This window comes from Chenopodium quinoa, unplaced genomic scaffold (assembly GCF_001683475.1).
Source record: "Chenopodium quinoa cultivar QQ74 unplaced genomic scaffold, ASM168347v1, whole genome shotgun sequence".
NCBI lineage: Eukaryota > Viridiplantae > Streptophyta > Magnoliopsida > Caryophyllales > Amaranthaceae > Chenopodium > Chenopodium quinoa.
This window is the reverse complement of record NW_018742763.1, coordinates 2,971,133-2,983,960: the sequence shown is the minus strand read 5'-3', so window position 1 is coordinate 2,983,960 and position 12,828 is coordinate 2,971,133. Positions and strand designations below refer to the sequence as shown.

General features: G+C 35.7%; 1 protein-coding gene across 1 annotated transcript; it reads right to left on the bottom strand.

Moving 5' to 3' along the window:
• Window positions 1-422: 422 nt before the first annotated feature.
• Window positions 423-12,456, bottom strand: LOC110724411 (activating signal cointegrator 1 complex subunit 2-like). The gene is made up of 9 exons (XM_021903832.1): window positions 10,771-12,456; window positions 10,176-10,335; window positions 9,979-10,040; window positions 6,709-6,803; window positions 5,408-5,521; window positions 3,204-3,269; window positions 2,423-2,520; window positions 1,882-2,297; window positions 423-1,612 (listed from the first exon to the last, which is right to left on the bottom strand). The coding sequence occupies exons 1-9, from the start codon at window positions 11,201-11,203 to the stop codon at window positions 513-515; spliced, it is 2,544 nt and encodes an 847-aa protein (XP_021759524.1). The 5' UTR covers window positions 11,204-12,456; the 3' UTR covers window positions 423-512.
• Window positions 12,457-12,828: the final 372 nt, after the last annotated feature.

Below are 12,828 nucleotides of genomic sequence, written 5' to 3'. Positions count from 1 at the left end.
AAGAAGGTGGTTGGCTGATTATTGTGGAATGGAGAATGGAGAAAGAAAAGGACGAAAATACAAAGATGCCCAATTAAACAGGTGAAATGACACAAATAACCCTAATTTGCAAACAATGTTACCTCTAATTAATTTCTCAACATTGCATTATTTAATTATTTATAACTAAGCACATTTATTTGCTGGCACAATACATTGACTATAAAAAAATTTAAACCATGCTTTAGTATTACATAAAGATAATAAAATTTGGTAATCAAAGTTAATACGAAGTATAAGAATAGTGTAGTCGAAAATGATGCTGAAAAACAATAACATTTTCAAAAACCTAGCTTTCTTTCTTTTTTTAGTATTTATATTTACTTTTCTTTATGATTTTGATTAATTATCGTTGTACTGGCGTTTTAAGAATTAGGTAAATATAAAAAAAGCACCGGATAATTTCCAAAACTAAGAATAACTAAATGGCTTTACAACCTTTAGTTGCTTTAGTATATACCTAAAAACTATACCTAAAAACCACCCAATCCAGTTATGTGTTTCTTCATGGCTCTATCTTTTCTGTAATGATTATTCCTTCCTCCTCCCCGTCTTCCACAGCCCCTTCCCCTTCCTCTTCCAGCATTACCTCCACCATCCATTTCCGAAGGATCAGACTCCTCCACTTCTACTTGGTTCTGCTCTACTAGAATCTTAACAGCACCAAGAGGACGGTTACCACCACGTCCAAGTCCATGTATTTGTTCCTTCTGGGCTTGATTAATTAAAGATGCTTGCTTTTGGTCAGCAACTGCAACAGATCCTTCAACCTTGTAACTGTAGTTCTTACCATCCTTGACATAAAACTGAGGTTTCTTTTTAGAACTCCATTTGGAAGTAGCTGTGCTGGAACCAGAACCATGGCTTTCAGCCCCAGAGGACACACTCAATTTTGAACGGATTTTCTCACCTAAAATCTCTGTCTCCTCCACACCCGATTCCATAACAGTCATGCCGAGGTCATCAAAAGAGTCATCATACTCATCCTCATATTCATATTGTGACAACAAAGCAGTCGTCTTTTCCATGTGCTTTTCATCTCTAGAACCCAAAGTAGCATGATCAGGTTGGTCATCTTTAGATTTTCTGATGAATCGTCCAACTGAAGATGATATGGAGGACCCTGATGAAGAAACTGCTTCATGGTTTGGCTTCTGAGGTTTTATGATTGAATTTGTAGTAGGCGGTTCTGTAGATTCCACAAAAATACCCTTTCCTTTATCTTTTTTTGTCAACTGTGGAGCAGACTTAGTTGGAATTATCTCCATTATTTTAGTATCCAATTTCCGCAGATCTTCATGCAAAGTTCCCTCCAAAATCCTTTGAATCACCTCCTCAGGATTATGGTCATAGGCTTCAAGACAAGCTGATATAAATCCTTTTCCATAATCAGGGAAAAGATCTTTCACTTGACTAATCTTTGACTCTGTGATTGCAGCATCTTCTGCCACTTGCAAGCCATCACTTCTATCAGAGTTTGGAGCACTGGGTAACTTTCTAGAAACGGCAGGTAATGGATGTGTCATCATCGCAGTCAAGTATTGGTATTGCTCATCATCTATGAATACCCATCCTGCATCAAAACATTTGAATATAGCAATCATTAAATTTTGAGAAAGGTTCTCCATTTGTTAAACAGCTGAATACAGGTAACAATGCTATCTCAGTCATTCATGTTAAGGCTACGAAGTCATGCCCAAAACCAATTTAATATATTGGAAAATTAGTGGAGAGCACACAGAAAAGGACACTACAATGTCATACAGAGAAGAGACTGTTAAGAAATTACAAAAGAAACAAAAAATTTCTCAATAAACACAGCTTTGTCTAAAAAATATTTACCACTTTTTTTGAGGCTCTGAATTCTGTGCATGATTTGAAAGTTTCTTTCAATGTTTTGTAGGAATGTACCCCTGTGATGTTTGCCCTGAGGAACTGCAGCAATCTCCTTAAACGTTTGAACCAATATATCAGCCCTTATAACAGGATCCTCAACACTAGCAGGAAACATCTTCATGGCAGCAGGAAAGGGAAGGTTATCTTTAAAAAACTCCTCGCTCAGGTAACAATTATCTAATAGTTTCCAACCAAGACCAACTAATCTTGAAGATAACATTTTCAAACTAAGAGAAACATCAGAAAGCATGGGAGATGTTTCCTTTCCTGCAGCTAAAATGATTTGAAGCCCTTGTTGTAACAAGGGTAGCAGAGAGTCATGCAAAGTTGCAAGAACATTGATCAATTCCTCGTTACAGTGACTGCGAAAACAGAGCAACTCAACTTTTTAATAAAACAAAAGGATGTCATTACCAGTGTATAAGGTGACAAATAATAACTGTTTGCATAAAACAGGCAAGTAAAATTTAAATTATGCAATTGGTACCTAGCATCAACAGGGCAAGAGAGGTAAAGAGCTGCAGGCTTATAAGCACTAACAAATGTGTCCATGGATACAACAGCATCATTTAGAAAATCCATCACCTATAAACAAGAACAAACATGACAGACCATTCACAAAGCCTATACATTACACCAGCCCAATGCAAAATTAGAAAACAGTATGATGACTGGTGAACAGAGGGGGGGAGGGCAAAGGAAAAGAAATTGTTGTACAATAGACACCATTTACCAGAATTAGAAACATTTCTGTTAGGAATACAGCTACGTTTCTCACAATCAGACATGAACAAACTATTATAGGATTTTAAGATAAAATGGTTTAGGAACAGGAAAAGAAGAAAAATTTAGCCGAAGCTTAAGATATGGTCATCAAACTGATCAAGCTCAATTAGAATCCCTCCACATTCAAGAGGTGGACGCAACTATAAGGTTTCTCGCTCTAGTTTTCTGAATATCCTCCCCTATTAATCATATCATCATCCACTACTTGGATGCTTGCTCTATGCCATTCCTGCCAACTTCCTAACCTCCACTTGTAGTAACTAACTTTGGATACACAATGCCCTACTTGCCCTTTGTGTTCCTTGTGGCATTGATTGGGAGGTTTGGGCTGCTTTGTTGCATATTTTCCTACTTGATACAGCCACTTTTAATTGATATTGCCACAATCAACTTAGATAAGAGGCAAATAGTAAGAGAAGGCAGCAGAAGAAAGTCTCGCTTGTAAGTGGGAGGAAAAAAACCAAGTGAAGAGATTAACCAACCTCTAAGTATTCTATATGTTGTTGGCTAGGTCCATTGTATACACAGCCACCAGCAGAAATCAAAACCTGTACAAGGAAAGGAATTGACTTAGATTTCCATAATTATTGATAGGAAACAATCTAAGAAGAGTAAATCATACTCAGTATACTGTAAGTTCAACTGGGCTTAGACCACCTCCCCAAAACAAGCATGCACTGTTTGATATAATAATAATAATAATAATAATAATAATAATAATAATAATAATAATAATAATAATAATAATAATAATATTATCTCCCCACTAATTTCTTGTAAATCGTTTGACTTTGTAGGTGTTTATTATTATTATTATTATTATTATAATAATAATAATAATAATAATAATAATAATAATATTTTCCTCCGCATTTTATTACTTGCTCCATTTTTCCATGCGCGGAGTTTTAGGAGAAATAGTAGGAAGTAATAAAATATGATAAAAGTGGGGTAAGTTGAAGAATAAAAAAAATCTAAAAAAACAAAAGAGAGTATAAGTGGGGAGGAGAGAGAATATGAAATACATCAAAATATAAGATGAAGGGACTACTAGTGGGGAGGAAAATAGTAAAATATTGTTTAAGGTTTCCAAAAAAGGAAATGGAGCAAGTAATAAATACGGCCGCAAAAGGAAACTGGAGCAAGTAATAAAATACGGAAGGAGTAACTAGATAAGTTGTCAAAAGCCTGGACAGGGGACAGGGAAGTCAACTTCAAACTTGAAAAGTAACCTATGTACAGAGACAAGTCTATACAAATATACAGAAGCCATGTTTAAATCTTCATACAAGAACAGCTAGCTACTTTTATAGGGGATATTGTCAACTACACAAGACAGAAAAGCTTTGAAATATTAGAATTAACTTTCCAAGTTTGTCACACAAATTCATCCACTAATGCCAAATATTTCATGATTAGAGTCCCTCACCAGTTTCAATTACACATATATTTTTTTGTCTGAAAGTGTATTAAATCAATATATCTTGTTTCTTGTTGTTGACCTTTTTATTTAACCAAGCTCTCACAATTTTCTACATTTTTTAATCAATATTCGAGTAAAGGAATTAAGGATCTACGTAGAGCTATCCCCTTCATGTGTTTTTTCTAAGATGGTCTGAGTTAAGTAGGGTCCTATAAAAGGTCAGTGTTAAATTACCACTGACTGTTTAATGAGAAAAAATTACCCAAGCTATTGGGAAAGTAGCTATGCACACCTACACAAGGGGAAGTTCGAAAAATTGAACGGGTATCTAGGAACCATTTTATAGGATGACTATGAGCTGATAAATATAAGGATAACTTTGTACTCCCTCCATCCCTAAAAAATTGCCCCAAACTTCAATTTGTGCACATGGGTGAACACAATTATTGATGAGGAGAGAGATAGAGCAAACTGAAAGTAGAAAATTTTACCAATTAAAGTTTAACAAAACAAAGTTTCATTTGAAAATTAATGTGAAATGCCTTTAATCAACATGGGACAACTTGAAATTACAGAAAGTATAAACTAATGATTTAGTTCATGAAACTTTAGTTCAGGATATTTGAAATTAAAGACTAAGAAAATAATTTACTCATTAATTAGTTGATTGTACTGTTATTTGTAGCTTCTTCGATGAGTGGATTGTCTTAATGGCTGGCATATATGATTGGATGATTTGGTCCCTGCTCATAGAGCGTGAGTTCGTCTGTACCCTTTATTATTGCTTATTATGACAAATCTTTTTTTAATTCATTTAGATGAAAGTAGAAATCAGAACTGATTATCTTAGATATGCTAAAGGTACCTCTAAAACTATACCGAGAATACAAACACATAAAGTACAAATGGTATTCTAATTAAATCAATAAGTGAACATTTTCCGAGCAACAGCATAATTAAAATAGATGCACTAACCATGGAATTTAACAAGTATAATATTTAGGGTTGCTTGGGGTTAAACCAGTAAGGCAGTAAGTAAAACATAGCAAATTTATGGCTTTGTGAGCAGTAAATGAACTAACAACACTTGAACAAGGAATATCAGCAAATTCAGAAACAAATTATGTAGCTCAGGTTCAGATGAACTGATTGATCAGATTAAATTCAGCCTCCAGCCAATAAGCTCTTCAACAAACTTATTAATCTTACATTTAGTCAAATGCCATTTGTTCAATATTAAACCCAAAAGATGCAAAGAATTACCTCTAAAGATGAACTGCAACGTTCACACATTGTGCGTACAATGCCCAAGAAATGCGACAACATGGTAGTGAAACTTCTGTAGGTATCAGACTGCGCATTTATAGCATTCAAAACCTGGATCAGAAGAAAATAGTTATTTATAGTCTCCTAAAAAGGAAAGCATTAGTATTTGTAGGCATAGCTCACAGCAGATCAATAATGATCCTAGAAGGGCTATTCAACTTCCACCGGCATGGTACTTAATGCAGTGGAAGTTCTATGCAACTATGCAGAATCCTACAATAAGAGGCACTTATTTTTTAGTGAGCATGCACCTTTAAACATGTATCTCCATCAAAACATGCCTATTCCAGACACCCAAAACAGAAATTTTTTTTTTTTCATGCTTTATCTAAGAAATGTCAGGAACCAATTTCAAGTAAGGACAAGGAAAAAAACAGAGTACACAGCCAAAAATAGAGAACAAAAAAGCATAAACAATATATTGCCCTCTTATTATAGGTTTAATATTATGATGCCCTCTTATTATGATGCCCTCTCTCTCTGTATTTTTGAATAATATATACTATACAAGCTTCTTTCTCTTAGCCCTCTCTCTCTAGCCTCTACCCTCAATTTTTAAGCAAAACCAGAAAGTAATAGCCTGACCCTTGTCAAGATTTCTTATCTGTCTATAGATCTGTGGTTTCCACCTAAAAGAGGGGACAAGACTTACAGATTGAGAATGAGACAATTGGTTGAGAACTACTTGAGGATAGCTGTTTTCAGGTTGCAGGAGAAGCATGGTGAGCAGTCAGGCACATTGGGCTGTTTCCAGAGGATGGTTGGAGTCCTCGGAGAACTGTTGTCCATGGCAAACATGAACATGAAAAGAGGTCAAGGAAGGTGGGTGGAAAAGTAACCCAGAGAATGGTGGGTAATTGCTACTTTGATTGTGAGAGGTCACCCAATGTAATTATTTTTCTCATTCCATCCTCAACTTGAACTCCTTAATTATTCTCCTCTTATTCCCCTTAATCTAGCCATGATACACAAAGACTATTGGAAATGTAGGAAATAGCATTACAAGGAAAGATTAGCCCCTGAGACATGTTCGTGGAGACTGGGCATAATATGACAAACGGTGCGGTGGAAAATACATGTAATTACAGTTATGCTAGTAATAGAGAAGAAAAAAAAAACATAAAAATTCCCCAGTCGCAGCTAGTGATCAAGAATAGAGCAGACGCAGTATGACAAGACTTTTTTCAAGTTACACTAGACATAAAAGAATTTTAAAAAAAATAAAAATAAAATCTCACCAGCGATCTGGTCAAATCTTCATTTTCATGACCGTAGACCGCACATATATCCAACAACTTGGGCAAATTAAGCAATTTTTTTTCCTGCAAAAGGACTACAGATAGAACAATGCATTAAAAGCAAGCACTTACAAAGAATGTTTTTACCATAAACAAATTGCTATGGCTATTGCACATTGATAAAGAATGGAACAAATTCACAGGCATACTCAAGCACCGCATAATGTGTCGTTATCTGTCATATACAAATTTCATCAAATATAAGTGGAAAATATGCAAGTTTTGTTACAAAAATTTAGTTAACTTGCAGGTGTGCATAATCATGCACCTGTCCAAGAGCTCAGTTCAAGTTTTATAAGATCACAAGCTTCTAATATTAATGTGCCTATTGATGATACAATTATGGAATAGGCAATGAAATTAGGATTGGCATTCTACTTCGGATCATAAGAAGCTATATAATAAGGTAAGATAAGATCCTACAACATTTGCATAATTCAAAAATTATACTTAAATAAGTTATTACTTATTATATTAGAAAAGCAACTTTTAAATTCAAATCTTTTAATAGTTCATTCAGTTGTTAATTGCATATTGATTTGCTTGTGAGTGTGTATTAATGTAATTTATGATTTTCTTTTAAGCGTAGACTCTGAGTTTCAAGGAATAAGAAGCAGCTGAGAGAGACCAAAAGATTTTCTTGGGAGTCAAAAAAGGATTCTTTTGTAGTGCTTTAGGGTCCAAGACTTGAGAATGTAAAACTGAGCCACTCACTACAATATAGCATTACCATCAGGACAATCTAAAGGATATAGAGTTGTTTATAGTATTTAAATGATCCTATGAGCGATTCCACAAGAGTTGAGAATGATCTAAGTCATTTGGCCATATTTGGATCATAGACCCTTATTGCAATATAATAACTTTAAATTTTGGCCTTCTCAATGAGAATAACTTATGAAATTCTCATACAGCCTGATAAGTTTATAACTGCATTTCCTTGTTTAAATTCTCATTACCTTTGAAACTGCCACAGCATGACTCAAAAGAAAAAATAATAAAAAGAAAAATACTGACAATGTAGCAAAAGCTCTAGAGTTGAAACCTAACTCTCATTCTTAAAGTTGGGTATACAGGTGGACTACTAGAATTTGGGCTGTGCTAAAGGGGCTTGACACTCAATAACCAGGTTCTAGAGGCTTGCATCCATGCCCGCCTCCCCCCCCCCCCCCCACACACACACACACCAACCCCAAAAAAAAAAAAAATAGAAAACAGTGCAAGTCACAGAGGTTATAATAAAGAGAAAAGGAAATACAAGATTACATCAATTTACCCTTACAAGGAAAGACAAGAAAGCTTTTAGAAAGATCAAAGAGATGTACCATAAAATAAATAAACTGTGGTCAGAAGTTAACAGTGAGCCTATCATTTTACAAGTAAGATAAACAAATCAAAGAAATCCCCATAAAGCAAGAAACCTTTTCTGATGTGAGGACCAATATCCTAGCCCATAGGATCTCACAACCTGTCACTTAATTGGGAAAAGATTGAACATAGATAACTTACCCTTCAGAAGCCCACATGATAAGGTCTTCTATTCATTCCTGGCGTCAAAGTTCGCATATTAATCTTAAGATATGAGAATGCTTAAAGGTTTACTCAGGGCACCCCTTGCTTTCCTCAAAATCTTCGTAAGCAAACGACCCTCAAGTATTTGAAAAAAATATCTCTTAGTGTTTGAAGTTTGGAAAAAATCGTACTCTAACCAACACACCTAATTAAGACAATAGCATGATAGGGTTTATGTTACCAGAAAATGCAGTTAGTTCAATCAATCAATCAATCAATCAAAGCCTTAATCCCATAAGTGGGGTCGGCTACTAAAAATGCAGTTAGTTAAAGACCGATAATGAAGTCATTAGCAAAGAACAAAAACAATAAAACAAATCAATTCCATTGTCTATCAACCGTTACTTAAAGATTTGATAAACAAACAGCATTAGTAGAAGCCAAGTTAAAGATAACATCCCAACATCAAACTAGATGTATGGCTCCAACTCTACATTCTTCTGATCAAAGACCTAATTCAATAGTAAGTGTCCATCTTCAACATAGTCCGAAAGTCTCTACGATCAAAAGGCTTTAACTCCCAATTAGCATAGAGTAAATCAAATGCCCCACTAAACTGTCACGTATTAATTTATTATCAATTTACCATATGTTTGCCTTTTGCAGCAAGGATTTACAAAGAGCAGCATTTTTGTAATAGCAGTGGTCAGGTTGAAATGCCTTTTGCGATAGTATAGGTAAGACTACAAAAATCTGACACCAGGACACAACCTCTAACCCACTACAAACAAGATTTACTATAGTTATTGTAATGATGTTATGGTACTGCTTACTCCAAGCCTGGAAAACAATCTAGTAGCATAATATAGATACAGACTAAACTCATAATTTAAAATTTCTGATAATTTTCTGTTGAGAATCCTAACATAGCATGTCAACACACGTAAAGCAACTACCAGAGGTTGCTTCATAATTTTAACATTACAGGTCATGTAAAGCTTCTAACCAGGGATTACTTCACTACTCCACATCGTGCAGTGCTCTAAATCTAAACAGTATTAGCACAGGCCATGAGAAGTTTTCAAACCATTATGTATTATATGAATACATATACAATCCATACCGTGCACAAATTATAAAGTCAGCAACACCAGAGCTACAGGGTTTTTTTTTTCAGAAAACCACAGGAAAACATCAACCATTAGATTATAACTAAGTGGAACTTTTACCCAGAAAATTTCCACCACATAAATATCCCCAACTTGAAGGCAATGGGAAACAAACTCCTAACCATGGTTGGGAAGTTAGAGTTCTAACATAGAGCTCCCACTTGATTTTCAGAGCTCAAATCTTACAAAAAAATCAACAACACTTGAGTTCATGACAAACAATCATAATTTAGTTCGAAGCTTAGTCTCGCGACACAAACTTCCTGTCAACCAAGTATTTAGTGCAGATGATATGGAGATTATGGACATAGTAAACCCCAGCAATGACTCAAGATACAAATCAAAACAGTAACTTGGATCTTGCAAAAGAACATCCCAACGAAGGTTAGATTATGTTGCAGAAATTCAAGACACATCCACAGTTTATGGTGCAAAGTACAGCTTAAGCACAGTATAATCATCTTATATCGCCATGAGCCATGCCATTTAATGGTCCATTACAACTCCAATAGCATCTAAGACAACCCACCTTGGTGATCTTTTGGACTTAGGCTTTCTGTGACTCGCAAACCAGGATCCTTATTAGAAGATCTGCAATAAAAGTTCGATACATTTCAAAATAATAATCATAAAACACAATATGACTACACTTCACAAATAGTATCATACTGAGAAAAGAAATAAATGCTACAATATTTAGCAAGGTTATTAAAGCTGAAAACTCACATCCTATACAATAACATGAAAACACGGCGGCTTAGCTCTAAGTCCCCAACAATAACACCAGCAACAATTCCCTTGGCTCCATGATAAGGGAAATCATACCATCTACTTATAAACTGCAGGAAACTGTCAAGAAATTCGTGCAAGGAGGCATCTACCGCCACTGAGAAGAAAAAGGAAGCGAAAATACCAAATAGAATGAATAACAACGCTTTGAAGCAAAAGAAAACTGAAGTATTAGATGCATGTCTACAAAAACATGAGGAAACATCTTATCTACTTCCAAAACAAAATGTGTACCAAGTAACATTTCCTCACCAAAAAAGTTTGAAGAACTCACGTATAAGGGTTATGATTTAGGAGGATCAAAAGAGGAATGTTACAGATTGCATGCCATTGCCTGAAATCATAATTATGATGATATATCGAAGGCTAAGCAGCTTAGGTTTGAAATATATTAGCATTTAACGCGAAGTTAAAGTCTTGGGGGTGATATCCGAGACGACACAAATCAAACTTCATGTTGTAATAATACTCAGTGGCATATAAAATAACCAAATTGTTTGTATAAAGAAAAAGGGAGTTAGAAATTAATAACCTTCACGCCAGAAATCTCTGGGTTTTAACTTGAGCAACCTAGCCAACTCTCTGTTAAGAAGATCGACGACTCTCTGAGACTCGAGGGGGTCTAGACCACCTTCCTCCGCACCCAAACCAACAGCTACAGCTTCATCCTGAGGAAGGTAATTTACGAAATTGCCCCCACCACCATTGTTGCTACTGGAAACCCACTCACCATTTGCGCCCAATTGAACTCTGCTACCCTTGAAATGAGGGGCGGATGATGCCGAATTTGAGGATTGAGATTGACGCACAGAAGCAGAGAAACTAGGGTTACTGGTTTGAGGGGTTGATGTTGCTGAATTATGGTTAGTTTGGGGGACGAATTGCTTCTGGGTTTTGCCACGAAAGCCCCTGTTGACGGAGAAATTGGGGTTTTCATACCTGTGATTAGACGATCGGTTTGACATTGTGAGCAGTTTGGAGAAGAGGGGAATGGAGATTGTAAGGACGAATAGCAGGAGGGTTCGCCTTCACTGATCAGCGAATTTTGTTGTTGAAAATACTGAAACTAAAAAAAATATTGGGAAATTTTCATTGGTAGCCCTGTACTTTTGTTTATCTCTAGCCACTTTGCATATAAATTATTTTTGGTAGCTTTCAACTTTTAAAATGTTATTTCCGTAACCTTATAACCTTATTTAGTTAAAAACCTTAACATAAGGTTAACTTTGAATTAGAGTTATTTTAATTGTTAATTAATCTTTTAAAATTAATAATAAAAAAAAAAAAAATCATTTCTTCTTTCCCCCTCTTCCACCGAGTTCACCCCCGTAGCCGTACTGTTCCTCTCTCTCTCCTCCCTTTGCTAATTAATTTTTCCTCTCTCTTAAAATTCTCCCAAACTGTTTGATGATAGGTAGATCTAAGCCTCCTCCTTGAAGCTTACTCTTGACCCTTTGAGTTCTCCATCGAAGCAGCTTTTAGCTTTCTCTCTTCCATTGAAATAGTTTTGAGGTAAGATGGTTTTTGTAATCATCGAATATCAATTTCCCTTTGAAGCGTAATCCACGTTGTCCATGGTGGTTCGATTGTGGTGAGGGGCTGAGGGCATGGTGGTGATATTTGATTCGATTGCTGGGTGGGGATTAATTGGGCTAAAATTAGAGCTTGCGGCGCTGCTCGATAGTGCAGCGGTGTGGTGCTGTTGGCTGTGGGTTGGTGTGACGGTGGTTGATTGTTCGGCAGCTACTATGTGGCAATTGTGGGGAGCTGCCCGAATGCTTGCTGGTGTTGTGGGTTTGGTGCATGGGGGAGTAGGGGAGGCAGCAGGAATAGTAGTGTGGAGGGACGGCCGGGGAAAGGGTGTCGGGAATTGGACGCGCCGGTGGGAAAGGGTGGGCCGGTGCCGGCAGCAGAGGGGGTGGCGTGGCTGGTTGGGGGAGGGGTTTTTTTTTTAATTAATCAAATATAATATAACTAACCTTAGTTAAATATTTTTTTTAATTTTTATAAAACTAACTTCCGTTAAACTTAACAGCTAGTTAACAGTTTTTAACCACATATAAGGTTACAGAAGTAACATTTTAAAAGTGGAAGGCTATCAAGATAATTCATATACAAAGTGGTTACCAATAGAAATAAGCAAAAGTTGATGGCTATCAATTATAATTTCCCAAAAATATTTTCTAAGGCCCCGTTCACTTCACCTTATTTTTGCTGAATTGAAATTATTTTTACTGAACTGAAATTGCTAAATTTAAATTAATTTTATTAAACTGAAATTACTTTTGCTGAACTGAAATTATTTTTGCTGAACTGAAATTATTATTACTGATTTTTTATTACATTTCTTCTTTATATTTACTGAATTTTACTGAAGTGAACTTAATTTTACTGAACTGAACTTTTTACTGAAATGAAATGTAACACCCCCAATTTACTAGCTAATAATAAATAAAGGAAAAATAAACAACCTTTAATAAAAACTGCGGAAACATACACCTAAATCGGAGGTATTACCGTCACACTCAACAACTTGTCAAGTGTTAAGGCTTACAAAATCCCAATAATTACAACCCAATAAACTAGGTGA

Coding starts and splice junctions, on each gene's coding strand:
- LOC110724411 (XM_021903832.1), bottom strand. CDS start 11,203: ATGTCAAACCGATCGTCTAATCACAGGTATGAAAACCCCAATTTCTCC. Junction 3,270..5,407: donor GTTGCAGTTCATCTTTAGAG/GTAATTCTTTGC, acceptor TTCCTTGTACAG/GTTTTGATTTCTGCTGGTGG. Junction 2,298..2,422: donor TCTTGCCCTGTTGATGCTAG/GTACCAATTGCA, acceptor CTGTTTTCGCAG/TCACTGTAACGAGGAATTGA.